This window comes from Pelophylax lessonae, assembly GCF_965119305.1.
Source record: "Pelophylax lessonae genome assembly, chromosome: 2".
NCBI classification, from domain to species: Eukaryota; Metazoa; Chordata; class Amphibia; order Anura; family Ranidae; genus Pelophylax; species Pelophylax lessonae.
Window position 1 is genome coordinate 451,263,600 of NC_138769.1, and position 19,604 is coordinate 451,283,203.

Below are 19,604 nucleotides of genomic sequence, written 5' to 3' on the forward strand. Positions count from 1 at the left end.
CTGGGGTGCCATGGTTCGCCATCACTGTTCTAGACCATTGCCATTGCCATAGTCAGTCACTCCATTGGATTTTTAAAAGAATGCAGTAGAATTAAGCCTAGGATATAGCGAAGTGAGGTCTGGAGTTCTTCACCTCCAAAGTTCTCCAAAGATGTGCCTTATGAATTTTTTACATATATTACTTTTCTACGTATGTTTATAATTACTATTTTTTATTTTTAACTAACCTAACAAGGGCTTGGATGGAATCCAGGCACTCAAAACTTGTACAGCAATGTATTTGTAGAGGTTGTAAGGGTATAATAATACAAAGATGTATTTTTTGCAGCTATATGTTGGCTATGTTTATATATTTTCTATATTTGAATAAAGCATCTAATTGCAATTTCTTCTTCACCAGCAGTCTTGTTTTGGATTTCCACTGTGTGATTGACCTTTTGCAGAAACCCAATACATTTTGATAGTATAAATACTGTATAAATAAATGTAGGTTGCAGGTACATAAAATTTAAAGGGGTTTACTGACCACCATTCAACCAATATACCTGGGCAGGATACCGCTTCGCTTCAAAGTAATGATCTAAGGCACAGAATCATTTATCATCTGGTGAGTGCATAGATTGGTGGATACTCATAGTGAAGAAATCTCATTAGCACACCAAGGATTCCTCAAAAGGGTCCAAAAGATTTATTCCGTGGTCACATAATATACAGCAATGTTTCGAAGTCACGCAGGGCCCCTTTGTCACTCAAGTGACCAGTCCTTGGTGTGATGATGACATTTCTTCACTTTGAGTATCCACAGTTTCCAAACTATGGTCTTTACCGCACACAGCAGGTAAATCTATATTGTTCGTGTAAAGATAAAAATATCCAACTGCGCTAACCAAGTGATGAATAAATTAAGAAAAGTGGAACAAGCTGCTGACACCCCAACTGACACTCGTTGTATAAATATAGGAAAGGAAATACCGTGCAGCGCTAAAACATAAATCTATATTGTTCTCTGCCTACCAGAGAGCAGGATCTGCTAGTGAGGTCTGCTCAATGTACTCAGATGCAACTCAGTCTGTCTGCAGAGTGTTTCACACTGGTCCAATAGGGAGACATGTTGGACAGTGGGGGGATTGACAAATGAGTGCACAGGTGTTTGATATAGCCCTGGCCATTGGAAGGGGCGGCTGTCTCCTCCTCTGTAGAGAGGTGCCATGCGGCCTCAGGTAGTCGACTTGAGGGCCTAAAGAGAGCTAGAGAGGAACTGAACCCAGAGGTCCTGTGATGCTGACTGGAAGGGGGAGACACTAAAGGATCTGATTCTGCAGTACAGTGAGTACAGATCTGTGTCAAGGGGCCTGGCCTAAGGGGGGCCACCCCTGCAGCTAGAAGAGTTAGTGGACAGGTGTCAGTAAAGGGGATGCTAGTGAGTGTTCGTAAGATAATGTAGATCACAAAGTCTATTGCTGTAGAGAAAGAGAAAGGAGACTTAACCCTTTCCATACATGTGGCAGTATGATTCAAGCAGTGCAGCTGCTTCCACAAGCAACCTGGTTAGACCAAGTGAGACTTGTCTTTATCCAATTTACATAGTTCGAGTTGCAGTATACCTCTATTCCCTTCTCCCATCCAAGTTCCAAAATAAATTCCAAAAACAAACATCCCAGGACTGTTTATTGAGCAATGAGCCATTGGGAGCAAGGAGGGATGTGTTAACTGTACCATAAGCGACTGTGTGCTGGTAATCAGAGGAGGCCCAACAAGTCATCATACAGCAAGCCCTACGGGGACGATGCTACACACATACATATATATATGTAACACCCTACAAGATAGGTGCTAGGCAAAAGTATAGTGGGCCTTTGCTGCCTAACAGCAGGGCCATCATTTTCAGCTGGGCTGTCATGTCTCCCAGGTGTTGCTATTGAGGCTGGGGAGTCTCCCTACTGGCTCCATGAGAGGGTTCTAATTGGACAGTGGAGGAAACCCAATCAGTGGCACATTCAGGCTTGTATCTACCCCAGAAAGGCAGATTCTGCCGCACAGGATTCTTGGAGTGGGTATAAGTTTGAAGGGAGCGCATGACGCAGCGTCTTTGGCGGGAAGCAGAGTCCCAGGAGGGAGAGTACGGCTGTCTCTCCTCCTGTCAGAAGGATCGGGTGTCTCGGGCGGCTTGCCTGAGGATAAAGGGCGAGCTGAGCTGCAGAGAGGATCCGGTGTGCCGAGGACCAGCGGAGTTGAGGGGACCCAGTTTCAGGAAAGCAATCCAAGTTCGTGAGTACTGTAACTGCTCCTTGGGGTCTGCCTAGCTGAGAGGGGACGACTCCGGTGAAGGTCCAAAGGATCCAGGAGCTAGCTAGTAGTAAAGGGGGTGCCTAGTAAGAGGACCCCGAAGTGTCAGAGGGGGTGCCTAGCGAGAGGACCCTGAAAGTGCAAAGGGGACGCCAGCAGTTTGGCTCTGAAGAGGTAATGTGTACAGTGTGCAGTGTACAGTGTTGAGAGTTGCAGCAGCACAAGCAGTTACAAGGAGCTACCTCAGTCAGTTAAGGGCTGGAGGGAGCTGTTCACAGGACTTTTGAGCTTAACAGAGTGTCAAGAGTCAAGTTTCACTACAGTGCAGGATCTTTTGAGTTAACCAGAGGGTTACGAGTCAAGTTCTAGCACAGTCCAGTTATAAAGCAATTTTCAAGTGTCAGTAAGCGCTGGTCGGCATCCAGCTGGCGTCAAGACAGCGCTAACAGGCATTTTGCTACAGAGTGTCCCAGTCTTACCTAGTTGAGCCAGAGGAGTATCCCACTCATTCCCTTCTCCCATCCCCAATATAAAATAAACAAAACAAACCAAAGATGCTGGAATGGTCATTGTCTCAACTCTCACACTTGGGTATTCAGCCTAAATGGGCTGAAGGTGTAACAGGTAACAATGGCAGACACATATCAGGCCCAATGCCTGGAATATCTGCTATATATATATATATATATATATATATATATGTCTAGAGAGAGAGAGAGAGAAAGAGGGGGGGGGGGTCTTTAAACAGAAGAGATGTGCTAGATAAGAAGAAAGGGGGGGGGGGGCAAAATCCTGACCACTGCTCTCTATGAAAAAAATAGATAAAAAAAGAACTTATGTGCCGCCATTTAAATAAACATGAATGAATAAATTCAGCTGCTGCAAACACCCAGAGTAAGTTCCCCACTTAGTATTCATACCATGAAACAAAGATTACTGACGTAGAAAAGTGAACTCCAATATCAATGCCTAAATATATCTTAGCATGTTAATAATCTGAAAATATTGCATACATAGTGTCCATGCATAAACAAAATTTAATGCATAATACATATTATTTTGAATCCAAACTTCCCACTGGTTAGTGAAACCAAAACTCCAGTGCAAACAGTCCTATTTGCTGTGATCACAATGACCTGCTGGGGAGATCGAATCACACACTGACCTGCTGCAATGGGGCTTGCCGTGTATCTGTGCCACTGCTGCTGCTTGATGTAGGGCTTTCTCCAGTGGGCAGAGCACAAACACACAGGGCAAGGGGAGAAGCCTTGGTGTGTGTAGAGCTGCCAAAGCCAAGGAAAAGGACAGATCTGTGCGGGGGCCATATGGGGCTCACTCCCGCTCCTGACCGAAATTAGGCAGAAATAGCCGGCCAGAGCAGAATATGAGGAGCTGCACCAGGCAGGAGGGGGGAGCTGGGCTTATTCACCTCTAATGTAGGCAGCCGCTTGAAGTGAAGATATGTGGACATGCATCCCCGGCCCACTGGGCAAATGCCAAGTGTGTCCTATGGCCAGTCTGGGCCTATCCTGAAATAAACAGCCTTTCTTGTATAAGAAAATGAATTTTGTGCCTCTTCTTTGAGCTTAATCCCCACAGAAGCAAATATGAAAGGTTCCTTGTTGGGCCTTATTCACACTGGCACTTAGGCATTTAGGTTTCTAAAAGCAGGAGGAGACATCTGGAAAGTATAGACGCCTTTTATGCCTCCCAGATCACAATTACTGCATTTAGATGCTCCTGGTGCACTCAGTGGTATTTGCATGCATTTAGAGTTTCTAATCAGATCCTGGATGCAGAAAATTCTATTTTCTATAAATGCAGCTAAACGGATCTCACCTAAATGCAGGTAAATACTCTTGAAATTGTATTGAAGAATTGAAAATGTATTACATGTGCTTATATGTGTTTAGAAGTGTGCTTTAAATGCATATACAGTGGGTACGGAAAGTATTCAGACCCCCTTAAATTTTTCACTCTTTGTTATATTGCAGCCATTTGCTAAAATCATTTAAGTTCATTCTTCTTCCTCATGAATGTACACATAGCACCCCATACTGACAGAAAAACACAGAATTGTTGACATTGTTGCAGATTTATCAAAAAAGAAAAACTGAAATATCACATGGTCCTAAGTATTCAGACCCTTTGCTCAGTATTTAGTAGAAGCCCCCTTTTGATCTTATACAGCCAGGAGTCTTTTTGGGAAAGATGCAACAAGTCTTTCACACCTGGATTTGGGGATCCTCTGCCATTCCTCCTTGCAGATCCTCTCCGGTTCTGTCAGGTTGGATGGTAAACGTTGGTGGACAGCCATTTTTAGGTCTCTCCAGAGATGCTCAATTGGGTTTAAGTCAGGGCTCTGGCTGGGCCATTCAAGAACAGTCACGGAGTTGTTGTGAAGCCACTCCTTCGTTATTTTAGCTGTGTGCTTAGGGTCATTGTCTTGTTGGAAGGTAAACCTTCAGCCCAGTCATAGGTCCAGAGCACTCTGGAGAAGGTTTTTGTCCAGGATATCCCTGTACTTGGCCGCATTCATCTTTCCCTTGATTTCAACCAATCGTCCTGTCCCTGCAGCTGAAAAACACCCCCACAGCATGATGCTGCCACCACCATGCTTCACTGTTGGGACTGTATTGGACAGGTGATGAGCAGTGCCTGGTTTTCTCCACACATACCGCTTAGAATTAAGGCCAAAAAGTTCTATTTTGGTCTCATCAGACCAGAGAATCTTATTTCTCACCATCTTGGAGTCCTTCAGGTGTTTTTTTTAGCAAACTCCATGTGGGCTTTCATGTGTCTTACACTGAGGAGAGGCTTCCGTCGGGCCACTCTGCCATAAAGCCCCGACTGGTGGAGGGCTGCAGTGATGGTTGACTTTCTACAACTTTCTCCCATCTCCTGACTGCATCTCTGGAGCTCAGCCACAGTGATATTTGGGTTCTTCTTTACCTCTCTCACCAAGGCTCTTCTCCCCCGATAGCTCAGTTTGGCCGGACGGCCAGCTCTAGGAAGGGTTCTGGTCGTCCCAAACGTCTTCCATTTGAGGATTATGGAGGCCACTGTGCTCTTAGGAACCTTAAGTGCAGCAGAAATCTTTTTGTAACCTTGGCCAGATCTGTGCCTTGCCACAATTCTGTCTCTGAGCTCTTCAGGCAGTTCCTTTTGACCTCATGATTCTCATTTGCTCTAAAATGCATTGTGATCTGGACGGTCTTATATAGACAGGTGTGTGGCTTTCCTAATCAAGTCCAATCAGTATAATCAAACACAGCTGGACTCAAATGAAGGTGTAGAACCATCTCAAGGATGATCAGAAGAAATGGAAAGCACCTGAGTTAAATATATGAGTGTCACAGCAAAGGGTCTGAATACTTAGGACCATGTGATATTTCAGTTTTTCTTTTTTAATAAATCTGCAACAATGTCAACAATTCTGTGTTTTTCTGTCAGTATGGGGTGCTATGTGTACATTCATGAGGAAGAAGAATGAACTTAAATGATTTTAGCAAATGGCTGCAATATAACAAAGAGTGAAAAATTGAAGGGGGTCTGAATACTTTCCGTACCCACTGTAATTGCAGATTTGACAGTTCCGGTGTAAATAAAGACTTAAGGTTTGCATTCTCTTTAGTTAATACAGAAAAAGTGCTAACCTATTTAAAACAAAATATCATAAATGTTTCTAATTAACTGGACAAAATGGAAAACTACCACAAATATGTGTGTCAAATTCTTGTTATTTGCATGGGCAGATTCAGATGAGAATCAAAATATGATACATACCATTTGTTTTCGGTTTTCTACAAGATGAATTCCAATAATTCCTAGAAAAGATCCAAAGCCGAGCTGGGAAAGAAAAAAGAAAATTGGAAATCTGAAAAATATAACTTCGTTATACATTACATATTGACACAAATGTCATTATACTTTTTGGCATTTATTATAACTTGCTGCCCTTAGCTAAAGTAGCCAAATCCACTGTATCCATGCCAATGATCTGCCTAAACTTATAAATGTCACAATTTCTGATGATTTTTAAATTTGTGTACACTTACTGTATAAGTGTGCAATTGTATTGTGTGACTGTAATCACATTTACATAGTTACATAGTTACATAGTAGGTGAGGTTGAATAAAGACAACAGTCCATCCAGTTCAACCTGTGTAGGTGTGTGGGGCTGTAATCATCTCACATACCCCTGAATGTTCTGATCCTTGAGATGTACGTCTAATAGTCTTTTGAAAGCCACCATACTACCCTCAGAAACCACTTCTTGTGGTAGAGAATTCCACAATCTTGTAGCCCTAACAGTAAAGAACCCCCCACGTTGCCTGAGGTTAAAACGCTTCTCCTCTAATCGCATTGTATGCCCCCGAGTCCTCATGCAATCCCTTCAACTGAACAGCTTTTTTTTCTAAGCTGAGATCCCCATTGAGATATTTAAAAATTGCTATCATGTCCCCCCTCAGGCGTCTCTTCTCCAGGGAGAATAAATTGGCGGCACAGTGGTGTAGTGGTTAGCACTTTCACCTAGCAGCAAGAGGGTAACTGGTTTGAATCCCAACCATGACACTACCTGTCTGGAGTTTGCATGTTCTCCCTGTGCCTGCGTGGGTTTCCTCCGGGTACTCCAGTTTCCTCCCACACTCCAAAGACATGCTGGTAGGTTAATTGGATCCTGTATAAAAAAATTGTCCTTAATGTGTATGTATGTGAGTTAGGGACCTTAGATTGTAAGCTCCTTGAGGGCAGGGACTGATGTGAATGTACAATGGATGTGTAAAGCGCTGCGTAAATAGACAGCGCTATATAAGAACCTGAAATAAAATAAAATAAATAAGCGATTGCAGACGCTCTTCATAATCAAGGTCCTCCAATCCCCTAATCAGTTTAGTTGCCCTTCTCTGGACTCTCTCCAGCTCCAACACATCCCTCCTGAGGACTGGCGACCAGAACTGGACAGAATACTCCAGATGCGGTCGGACCAGAGTTTTATAAAGTGGAAGGATTATAGACTTATCTCTGGAATACATCCCTTTCTTTATGCATGCTAATATTCTGCTGGCCTTGGCAGCTGCCGCTTGACATTGCATGCTGTTGCCTAGTCTATCATCAACCAAGACTCCCAGATCTTTCTCCATTTTGGATTCCCCCAAGGGTTCCCCTCCTAATGTGTATTGTGCTTTTATGTTTCTAGTCCCCAAGTGCATTTAAGTGTATATTGTAATCATATGATGAAATCTATGTGTTCTATAGAAGTATGTGGTAATGGTGAAGCTATAGCCATAGCAGGTAATGTGATTTTTGTGAGGGTCAAAAGTACAGGGGGCCCAGCACTGCTTGGCTACTAAATGATTTATGCAGACAACAATAACAAAAAAGTAAAAAAAAAAAAAAAAAAAAAGGATAGTGCTAAAAGCAAGGATAGAGATAAAAGCAAAAAGGTAAAAAAAAAAAAAAAAAAAGGATAAATTTACATATCAGATAAAATGAATATGTAAATCAAGTTTGGGAAACTCTATGCATTTACTATTATAGAAGAATAGTCTTTGAAATGGAGATTAGCGAGGCGGGGGACACCTTAATGGTTTTGTTACAGGGCCCCTAACAATGCTGCTAGGACAAGAATTTGATAGGAAATCTATTTAACCACTTCTGGACTATCAAACACTGAAAGAATCATCTGTATATTAAAGACAGAATGGGGAATTAACTAAACTTTCTGCACCATTTCACTGGAGCTGAAAACTGTCAGAAGTGGTGTGTACCACATTAACTAAGTGGATAGTTCTGTTTTAGGCCCCTTTCACACAGGCGGACCGTTCACCCTATTTTCCATCCGTCCAGCGGATCGGATCGGATGAGAACGGACTGACTGTCCGTTCCCATCCGATTTCCCCCATAGAGATGCATGGGGAACTGACAGCTGTGTCTCTGCACACAGTGCGGAGACACAGCTGTCATCCTCCTGCTCAGCGGGGGGAACGGCAGATTGGTCACCCCGCTGAGAAAAACAGACTCCAACAGACGGAGTGTTTGAAAGGGACCTTACATCTATCTGTGCAACCCACACCAGCTTCTATTTCAGAGTTAAATAAAAACTGGTGGAAGGTCTGGAACTAATTAATAAGGGAATGAAGCAGTTTTCCATGTAGAAAATTGCCGTAGATCCCCCCAGGTGTGATCTTGTCATAGAGGATGTGCACTGATAGCTCACATCCTACCCTTTGCTCGTGTAGTGATCACAAGCAGAGCCTGCAGGGCTAGCAACTCAAGTTCTTCTGTTTTCTGTGCAGTGTAGTGTCTATCATAGCCATGGAATAAAAGAGAACCGATTGCTTCTAAATAACAAAGAGGCTTGCACCCCTTATGTTAAGTAGGAGCTGCATCTGCTTCATTTTTCATGTCTGGAAGAATGGTGCAAGCATTGTGCTTGTAACACTCTTTGTTAATTTTCCCCCGTTGTGCCTATATCTTTGCAGTCAGTTTAAAACTTAAAAATAAACAGTATTTGTGAAGCAGCTGAATTTATAACATAAAACTGAGAAATATAACTTACAATGATCCCTGGGTAGTAGCCTCCAACTGTTATGTTCTCTGTCCTAGTGGTTGCAGCAAGGCCAATTATCAGTATTAAAGTTGATACCACAAGAAGAGCAATGGTAAACCACAGGGAAGTCTTCTTTCTTTTAGCAAAGTGACCTACAATGAGTTGAAATTACAGTCCACTTTTAAAATTAAAAAAAAAAAAAAAAATACTTATCCACTTTATGACAACGGTTTGGCAACCATAAAAGTGTGTTCAATAAGGCAAAAAAACAGTATTAAATAATCAGAAATGATCTTTCACTGAACTGACTACAGTAAACGGACATTATACTGGCTGTGTACATTACCATTACTGTTTAATCTTCCTTAAATTGTAACTTTGGGAACAATAAAAAGACATACAGTATATGATGCAGTCTGTCACTAGCATTAACACAACAGTTTTTCTTTTTTTCTGAGCCCTTCCGTAACATATTTGATCCTTGCAATTGATCAGGTCTTTTTAAAATTTCCTGTATTAGAGTAACAATGCAGTAAAATTGCACAGCAATATTCTCACCTTGCAGATACAGTAGTCTTAGATGGACACATAGTTTTAAATTTACTTTGGATAAGAAATAAACAAATTAAAGCCCTGCATTTTAAGCAATTACAGCAACAACTGGTTACTTTTAGAAAAATGTTTAAAATATAGAATAAAAGCTGACCGTTTTAATCACCCCTGTGAGTGTTAAATGATTTGTCTAAGCTCTGTAACTGACACTTTTACTTTGCCTGGTAAATACAGCAAAAAAAATAAAAATACAACTTCTCTACTAACAGGATCAACATGTAATAAAACTATGTTGTAGGTTTTATTACATGAAGATCTATGCCAATAGCTCCTCTTTAAGCTTAGGCTCCACTAACTGTTGCTAATTAGCAGCTTTCCCAGAAATCAACTGAACTGTTAGTTTTTCAGTGCCAGTGTTTCAGTAGTAGGTCTGTGGTTTTTTTTTTTTTTTTCCTGTAGCCTCTTTAATTTCTTTCTAGTTAGGGGTTTGACAATAAAGGGAAGAATTTGATCCGCTGTGGGCAACACACAATGTTTGAGATTTAAAATATGGCTAATGCGCAGTGGTACGCTGGTTCTGTGGTTAGCGTTCTCGCCTTCCACTAGGAGAGCCTCGGGTTCAATTCCTGGCTACTGCAAGTAAAATATGGATAATGCAACACAATGCATTCCATAACAATGCATTGCAATTCATTCAATTTAAAAAAATAGAACGCTGACTCGACCCAACCTGGTCCCTGAACAAATCACTTTTCTAACGCACTTCTACTGACTCTTGTTTACTCATACATTCTAGATTATGTAACTCTCAATACATTTCTCAACATTTCTTCTCTCATGTTATGTCAGACTCATAAGATTGTAATGAGAGGTCATTGCATTCAGCTTGCATCCTCTCTTAAGAATTAGTGAATTACACATCTTCATCTTCTTGAATGCACATTTCATGACAAGCCACAAGCATTCTGAAATGACCCTTCTAAAAGAATTAGAAGAATTAGAAGAATTCACAGAATTGCTTTACATGATGCAAGGTGGGACTGAAAACTACTACTTGTTGGCCAAGCTAAAAAATCTATAAGGCATACAAACTACCTCTTCTATCTTGAAGCCACCAAGCAGGACTCCCTCCCAGACTCTGGATTGAAGATATCTGACCCAACGCTAAAATTCCTCACATTGGGAGGCATAACTACACTAGTAGTATTTACTAGTACTAGTACCAGTATCTATTTATACAACACCTATCAGAACTTTATAACTCCATAGATTCTTTCTCTAAAGAATGACACTCTCTTTTCTCAAATATCTCTGCCTCAAGTTTCTGAGGCTCTACATGACTCACTTGACTCTGCTGCTTCTCTGTCAGAAGTGCTTATAGAGATAAAATCATTAAAATTACGCAAATGATCAGGGCTGAATGGCTTCATGGCTTTCTACTATAAAAGCTTCCTGGACGTGCTTGCTCCTTTATTACGGAATGCATTTAACAACCTATGTAACCAATGCTCTTTTCATCTAGCATCCCTCTTAGCTGCAATTTTAATGATTCTCAAAAATAACTTAGATGATATAAATTAGTCCAATTTTAGGCCTATTCCTCTAATCAATGTTGACCTTAAACTCTTCACTAAATTCCTGGCGACAAGGTTAAATCAAGGTTTAGGGGGGTGCATTTATTAAGACTAATTTGGCTTAATGCCAAATTAGACAAGCCAACAACACCAGTCACAGATTGGCTCTTCCCATTGAGGCTTCCAATGCACAAAATATTCCACTCATGCTTCTATCATTGGATATTCTAAAAACATTTGGTTCTGTGCCCTGGCCTTATCTCCTTTATACTCTAGAAGGAGGGGGCTTTGGCCGGTTTTAAATCTTACTCATTCTCAATCTTTTGAGCCACTAAACAAGGGAGGGTCCCTGCCACTCTCCTGTATAGCTGAACACCACTATAAACTCAAGTCTCTTTGCACATGGTGTTATTCTTACCATTACTAATCTGCTTGTCTCAATGCCAAATTTACACAACATCCATAATGAATTTGGAGCTCTCTCAGGCCTATAGGTAAACCCTTTGAAGTCTAAAGCTCTTAACGCTACTCTTCTTACTCCCCTACTCCAAAACTCTTCAACCTACTTTTTGTTATCATTGGGAAGACACCAAGGGGTTTATTCACTAAAACTGAAGAGTGCAAAAGCTGGTGAAGCTCTGCAAAGAAACCAATCAGCTTCCAGGTTTTTTTTTTTTTTTGCCAAAGCCTAATTACCAAGCTGAAGTTACCTGATTGGCTACATTGCACAGCTACACCAAATTTTGCACTCTTTAGTTTTAGTAAATTAACCCCAGAAATCCCTTATTTAGGCATACACTTGACATGATTCTTTTCTACACTCTGTTAGGCTAACTACTGTTCTCTTATTCACAAATCAAACCACTTGGCGACTGGGCTATAGTCGAATAAAGGCTATAGCACGGCTGACTAGTTCTAGGTGGGCATCTATTGATATCCTCCCATGCTCATACTCTTCCAGGGGGCATGCATTGTCAGAAGTGTCTGTGATCGTTGGGTCCATGGGACCCAAAGCATCACGGTTCGGGATAAAGGGCCAATAACAGTGCCCATTTACCATGTGATTGCTCCATCTAATGACGGAGTAATCCCTTTGTAAATGAACCGGGGTCATGCCGAGTTCAGCTCTTGCCTCTCCTCACACCAATACAGTGTGTGAGGAGAGGAGAGAGATTGTGTGTAGCAGCGTGAGTAGATAGATTTTCTGTGTGCCCTACAGTTCTCAGCAGTGCTTTACAGTGCCACTACAGTGCCATCAGTGACACTACAGTGCTCATCTGTGCCCTACAGTGCCACTACAGTGCCATCAGTGCAAAAACAGTGCTCATCAGTGCCACTACAGTGCTCTTCAGTGCCACTACAGTGCCATGAGTGCTACTACAGTGCCATCAGTGCCACTACAGTTCACATCAGTCCCACTACAGTGCCATCAGTGCCTCTACATTGCTCATAAGTAATAAACAGTGTCCTACAGTGCCACTACAGTGCCATCAATGCCACTACAGTGGCCAATAGTGCCACTACAGTATCACTACAGTGCTCATCAGTGCCTTACAGTGCCACTACAGTGCTCATCAGTTCCACTACAGTGCTCATCAGTGCCCTACAGTGCCCATCAGTTAGTGCTTATCAATGCAATCACTGCCCTACAGTGCAAATCAGTACCATCAGTAAGTGCTTATCAGTGCTCATCAGTGCCCTACAGTGCCATCGATGAGCGTGCATCAGTGCCACTACAGTGCTCATCAGTTCCACTACAGTGTCCTATTAGTCCTCAACAGTGCCACTAAAGTGCACATCAGTGCAATGTAGCCTCATTAGACCAGCATCATCACCACCCATCAATGCAGTCACATCTGTCCCAGTGTCCCTATCGCATTGGAGTGGATGAACAAACGATACATCTACATGCTCTAATCAATTCACAAGATGCCTATGTGCAAATCACCGGAAGGAACGGCCCAATCTAGAAACCAGCATGTATAACAATTATATTCATGGGGGATTTTCACTTTAATGATCAAATGTTCCAGCCCTACCTTGCTGTAAGATTAACCCACCATTGGTACAAAAAAGAAGCACCAGAAAGCATTTGCTCAGATTACGTAAGCAGACTTTACGAATGCCATTTTCCTGGGAAAATCCCTCTTTGTGAAATAGGCCAAGGACGTCAAAAGAAGTGCAGGGTGTGCTCCAGAGGAGGAGTTAGAAGAGACACCACGTATTATTGTCCCAAGTGTCCTTCCCAACCAGGCCTCTGCATAGGTGACTGTTTCTGCCGTTACCAGGCTTCTCTACATAATTAGTGAAGTATAGAACACGTAATTCTCAATTCCTGCCATTTACCTTGACACCCCTTATTCCCTTGCCTGCTCCTGAACTGACCCTGGTCTGTTATTCGACCACCCATCAGTCTAAAATGTACATACCTCTGCCTGCTCCGGAACAGTCCACCAATAGTCCATGCAACATATTCTACTGATTAGAGACAGTTGTGGGATGTAATTCTCAAAATGAAGCTGAAGAAGAGGGGTCACCCTTGAGACGCGTCAGCTTAATTTAGAGAAATTTAGAGAAATACATCCCACAACTGTCTTTAATCAGTAGAATATGCTGTATGGACTATTGGTGGACTGTTTCATATATATATATATGTGTATATATACATATATACATATATACACATATTCCTTTTTTTAAGAAATTGTTGCAAAGGTAATGCTCTAGGCAGGTGCGCCCTCAGTATTTTTATCATTTTTAGAGTCTAGCTGGGTTTCGCTGACCAGTATGGAGTGGCAGCACAGCCAAAACAGCAGCTAGACAAGGAGAGTCACTCTTCTACAAACCTAGCTGCCAGCAACTCTCAAGCACAGGAGCATTTATTTTGTCTAAACTGTACATACCTCTGCCTGCTCTGGAGCTGACCCTGGACTATTTATTGACCATGTTTTTTTGCCTGCTTCTTCGACTGATCTTTTACCCTGCTACTGTAGTAATGGGATTCATGATAACGCAGGGGTCTCAAAAATTTTGGGGTTTTCTCATTCCTGGATTAGGGTCTGGAGACTGGAGGCTTCAAAATGATTTGGGTGGGAGAAGCATCTACCCTTGTCCCCATTCTTTCCTGACCAAGGCCCTAAGCCCAATATTTCTGCCTGCTGCCAACTTACTGCCATCATGCCTCTGTTCCTGCCCACCACCAGGACCAATATTTTGCCACTGCTGACAATATCCCTGCCTGAACTGACCCTGAACTATATATGGACAGCATTCCTGCCTGCTGCCTGTAATGACTATGGACAATATTCCTGTTTGCTCCCTAGACAATTCTGTTCACTGTCACCGACCACCTCACTGCCTTCTGCCTGGACTAATGCTCTCCACTGTGGACAACTGCACTCCTAAAACCACAGGTAATCTTTTGTTTACCCTTTGCTCAGGAGAATGTATTTTGGGGTGTATATGCATGCTATGTGTTAGTAATATGAAGGGCCTTCAAAAATGTGATAGGTAGTCAGGAAAGTAGATAATGCACCTGATGGTGCTCCTTGCATGTTGGGCCTCTGTATGTGGCCAGGCTGTGTAAAAGTCTCACACATGGTATCGCCATACTCAGGAGGAGTAGCAGAATGTATTTTGGGGTGAAATTTTTGGTATGTGCATGCTGTGTGTTAGAAATATTTTATAAATGGCCAACTTTGTGTCTAATCAAAAGTAAAGTTACTCTTTAAGCCGTTCAGTACTATTTGGTAGGCTCACTTAAATGAGTGGTGAATGCTCAAAATCTTGTGTGCTAGGTGCCTCTTTGGGACATATACTGAAGCAACGGATGTGACGCTCACCAAACATTTACTGCAGGAGAATTAATTACTGTAACTCAAAGAATGCACCAAAAATAATCACCTGCAGTAAATGTTTGCTAGATGTCACGTGCACTGGTTTAAAATATACCTCATAGTGCTTTAAACGTATCCACATGCTTGAAAACCATTATTCTTTTATGTTCCTTTCACACTTTACATTACGCAACAAAATAAATGCACTAAAGTGATTTAAAAACGGGAATTAACATGTGTTAATAGAATGCGTACTGTAAAAACCTGACAATGCATGTCATAAAAGTGTGTTACTGCATAGCTATAAAAGGAAATGTATCTAGACACGGAGAGATTAACTTAAATGATTTATAATCAGCAAGAAAAATTATTCAAAGTATAAGGCAAAACCTTTTTTCAAAAGTTTTAAAATTATTAAGACTCAAATGTAAAGAAAATAAATGTAAGGGCTTGATATTAATCTACAGTATATAAGAAAAGATTACAAACAAATGGCCAATGCCCTCACCTATAACTGGCCTTTGTAGCAAGGAGCACATGAAAGGGCAACACATGCAACACAAATCCAAAAAATTCCTAGCTCAGCTTACTGACCAGCCTGCAACCATCAAAATCATCCTCCCCAACAGTATGCGTGAAAAACAGGGGTTTTGATTGCACACATTTGCAAATACATGCGTAAGCTATAGAGGTGAGGTGAGGGGGACACACTGGACACCTTTGCTGCCATGGTGCTATATGCTGGGTGTCCAGTGCACCCTTGTGCCTTTATAAAGGTGAGATCCCTCCAGGCTCACCTGCCCTCTGCCTATTCATTATAATACATGTGCTTACACTGTGGAGGATTTTAAAATTTAGAGTTAGGATTACAGAAAATACTGGGGTGCCTTGACAGGGCTCTGTAGCTTACGCATGTATTTGCAAATGTGTGCAAACTAAACCCCTGTTTTTAATGCATACTGTTGGACAGGGTCATTCGGTTGGTTGCAGGCTGGTCAGTAAGTTGAGCTGGGAATTTCTTTGGTTTTGTATTATATAAGAAAATATATAGCGGCCATGCTCACGCTGACTGAACTCCTTATGAGGTAACTTCTACGACAGGTAAAAGTGTACCAACCACAATAATGGGCAAAACTAAATATAACTTACATTTTGCACTATTTACATACAACTGGGTTGTGCAGGGGACAATAGCAATGACCACAAACAGAATCAACAGGTTAAAAATAGCCCAGTGTGTATGGTAACTGAAAAAATAAGTGTGTAACAAATATATGCAGCCTTACATCACAGAGGAAAACTGCATAATTTATCATTTAAATATATAACAGCGCTTTGAGTAAAAACAGTATAAAATCAATAATTTGTAGATATAAAAGCATGTCCATGAAAATTCAGTCCAATCCACCAGTAAAAATTCCTCACAGGAGAGGTATTTAGATGCTCAAACTACACTCATGTAAATAAACGTAGATATCCACCACTTGAAGACAAATCACTTTTCCTTTGACTCCACCACCCTCTATGCACTCACCAGAGGAACATGATGATCATGCCCATCCTAATTCTCCCAGAATTGTTTGATTTCTCAGGTCTCCAATGTGTCGCAGTACCATTTAAAACACTGCAATAAACAAGCTCACTACACAGAGCCAAAGGAGCCATATATAGTGTAGTATTTATTATGCAAAAATAATTTACAAAAAAGCTGCAGCATACGTGTGAATAAAACAAACAGTTACCAAAAACTTACTAAAGTGGCCGTCAAACCAAGGACTGGAAACTCAGTGTGACGGCAGAACGTAGGCCCCACTTTAAATTCGATGTAAACCCCGACAATGAAATTTGACCTGGGCACATATATCTGTAGTATTTACTTATCTCTCTCCAAAGCCCTAAGTGCCGCGTCTTTCTGCTGCTTTGTTTCTCTGTTATCAGCATGATAACTTCTGACAAGTTCTCCGACACAGGAGATAAAAGTAGCTGGAAATTTTTTTCGGGGTGGGTGCATAGAGATAGATTAGCAAAGAGCTTGTCTTTTCACTGCACAGCTCTGCATGTGTCTTCCTTCCTCTGCCTATGTGGAGGGGGGGGGGGTGTGCCTTTCCTCCAATCAGCTGTCACACAGTGTATGCCAAGACTCTACACCTAGTGCTGAAAAAGGAATAAAAAATACAAGTACAATGTGCACTTTCTAAACAGCGTAGAAATCTGAAGATAGCAGATATACACATAAAACTCTGTGTATCATCTGAGGCTGTTCACTTCACTGGGTATATGTGAGGGTTTACATCCACTTTTATTTATTGTTAGACATATACACAGGGTTTGTGGAGTCACTCTGCCTGCTAGCTGCTGTGACCCACAGGCGCTCATATATTTACATTTTTTTCGGAGTATCATACAAATAAATTTACTCTAAGTGGGAGTTATAGTTCTTCAAAATAATGTCAAGCATTTAAGCCAATATCAATGAATACAAAAAGGGGCTGCACAAGATATGAATTTAATAGGACAGTAGTAAAGTCATTTTATTACAGCAGCAGGTTGCAGGCATGTCAACACTCAGTGATTTGTTGGATCAACGAAAACAGAGGCTTCAAATGAGATCCTCTAATTAAACCACAACTGCACACTTCTAGATCGATGATAAGGACAGTATGGAAGATTCTGCTTCAAAGTTCCTATGTTTAAAATTAGGATACTTAAATTAGTTTAAATTCCTCCTTTTGTTTTGACAATATAAGTTAAATAAAAAACTAAGCATACTGTTAGGCTCGGTTTACACTGGGGTGGCTTCAAAGTGGCCCGGCTCTGAAGCCGGCCCGTGCAGTGCGACTTCAGCGTGGCTTGCAAACAACTTCTCTAATAGAAGTCAATGCAAGCCACTCCGAAGTGGCCCCAAGTAGTGCAGGAACCTTTTTCTAAGTCGGAGCAACTTGAGTCACTACGATTAGAACGGTCCCATTGCTCTGAATGGAGCACGACTTGTTAGGCGGCTAAGTCGACCTCACAAGTTGCCCCAATGTGAACTAGGACTCAGGAAATGTTTCTCATTCATAAAACACAGATCTGTTTTTGTTGTACATTCTCACCTATTGGTTACCACAAATAAATATTTTTTTTTTCATTTAATTTTATTATTACCTGTTGACATAAGTATATAAATTGTTTCATGGTTTCTGCAAGTACAAGCATTGAAAAATTATGTTCAAACAGTGTTTTGAATTGTATTTATACTTAAGAGAAATTTCTAGCTCAAAGTTAATGAATAAATTAACATTGGTAAAGATGAATTTCTATTCATGAGACAAAGTAAACCGATTTACAAATGCCTGTACCATCTGTGCGATGAAAAAAAGCAACGTTACTGGTTAATGCATTGGTGAGCAATAAAACCTCCTGGGCACCCTGGCCTTGTGAAAAGCTAGGCTTATAGAACTGCCTAAACTTTGCTCCAGTTGGGTTTTTAGTTGATACGTTCAAAGAATTATGACCAGTTAGAAACAGTTTAAAAATGAGATGCCTTGAGAATTGTTATACTAAAGACGAATATGCTGTTCACTTTGCAAAGGAAGGTTTCCTATAGCTTAGTGAATTAGCTCTGGTGATATCCATATGTGATTGGATATTCTTTTTACGGTAATTTAAATTCACCACATTCACTAAGGTAAGGGAAATTACCTTTCAAAGTGAGCAGCCATCTCAAAGCAATAATGTTTAGATTTATTTTACAAATGCTCAATTCTCTGTAACTATTGCATGTATATAATATAACTTTCATTACTGCAGCATAGAAGACTTAAGAAAATAGACATTTGCAAGATAATGTTTTTTTTTTTTTTAATGAATTTTAAGTTATGAGCTTCTCCACTTTACAGATCAATCACTGGGGTTGATTTACTCAAACTGGAGCTCTCAGAAGCTTGTGCAGATGTGCATGGTAGCCAATCAGCATCTAATTTTATTTTGCTCAATTAGGATTTGGCCAAACCTGGAAGCTGATTGGTTTCTTTGCAGAGTTGCACCAGATATTGCACTCTCCAGTATTAATAAATAAACCCCACTGTGTTTTATAATAAGCCCTATTATGCCCTTGGTTAGTGCAGATCTTCTCATTCCCTGCATACATCCCACAATATGAACAGAAAATATACAGATAAAGACCAGAATGGCACTTAACAAGTCAATCTTTTAACTAAAAATTTGAGGAAAGGTCTGTCTGATGGATATTTAATCTTAACAGATTTTCAGAATTTGTTTTTCTTTGATAACAAGCCATAGTAGATTATGAAACACAGCAGGACTTTCCAAACCCAGTCATTAAAGAATTTGTAACATGTATAATGAGTATTTGTGGTGTCTGTAAATGATAGGATGAAGTAACTGTATAGCAGGAACACTAGTGCTACTATTGTATGCTAAATAAATCATTTATGGACTATCTGATCGCTGGGTTTGGATGGCAGTGTTCTCTATAACAAGCCAGCAAGCTGTCCAATTTATTTTCCTTGCTCAGAACTTAAAAAAGTTGAACCTACACTATGTCATGGATCCCAAAAAATGCCTGTGCTGTTCCTAAAAAAACTATGAATGTAAGCATGCTAACATTCGATAGTTTGTTATGAAGTCATAGCAAATTAATTATAACTAAATAACACAAATTTTATTTTTAGAAAAGGTACAGCAGAAAAAATCAATATGGCATGTTTCACTATCTGTCAATAAATCTTAAAAACATCTTTACAGAAAAAGCCAGGACTGCAAGGTACATTGATTGAATTTAAACAAGTTTCTGTGTT

At 40.8% G+C, this 19,604-nt stretch overlaps 1 protein-coding gene across 1 annotated transcript in view; it reads right to left on the reverse strand.

Annotated features, from left to right (window-relative positions):
* The window catches only part of TMEM255B (transmembrane protein 255B), an 86,606-nt gene that overhangs the window by 66,490 nt on the left and 512 nt on the right, over nucleotides 1–19,604 (reverse strand). The window contains exons 2-3 of the mRNA XM_082246008.1: nucleotides 8,850–8,992; nucleotides 6,073–6,135 (exon numbers count right to left, since the gene is read on the reverse strand). Of these exons, the coding sequence (XP_082102134.1) occupies nucleotides 6,073–6,135; nucleotides 8,850–8,992 (206 nt within the window). The remainder of the gene's footprint in view (nucleotides 1–6,072; nucleotides 6,136–8,849; nucleotides 8,993–19,604) is intronic.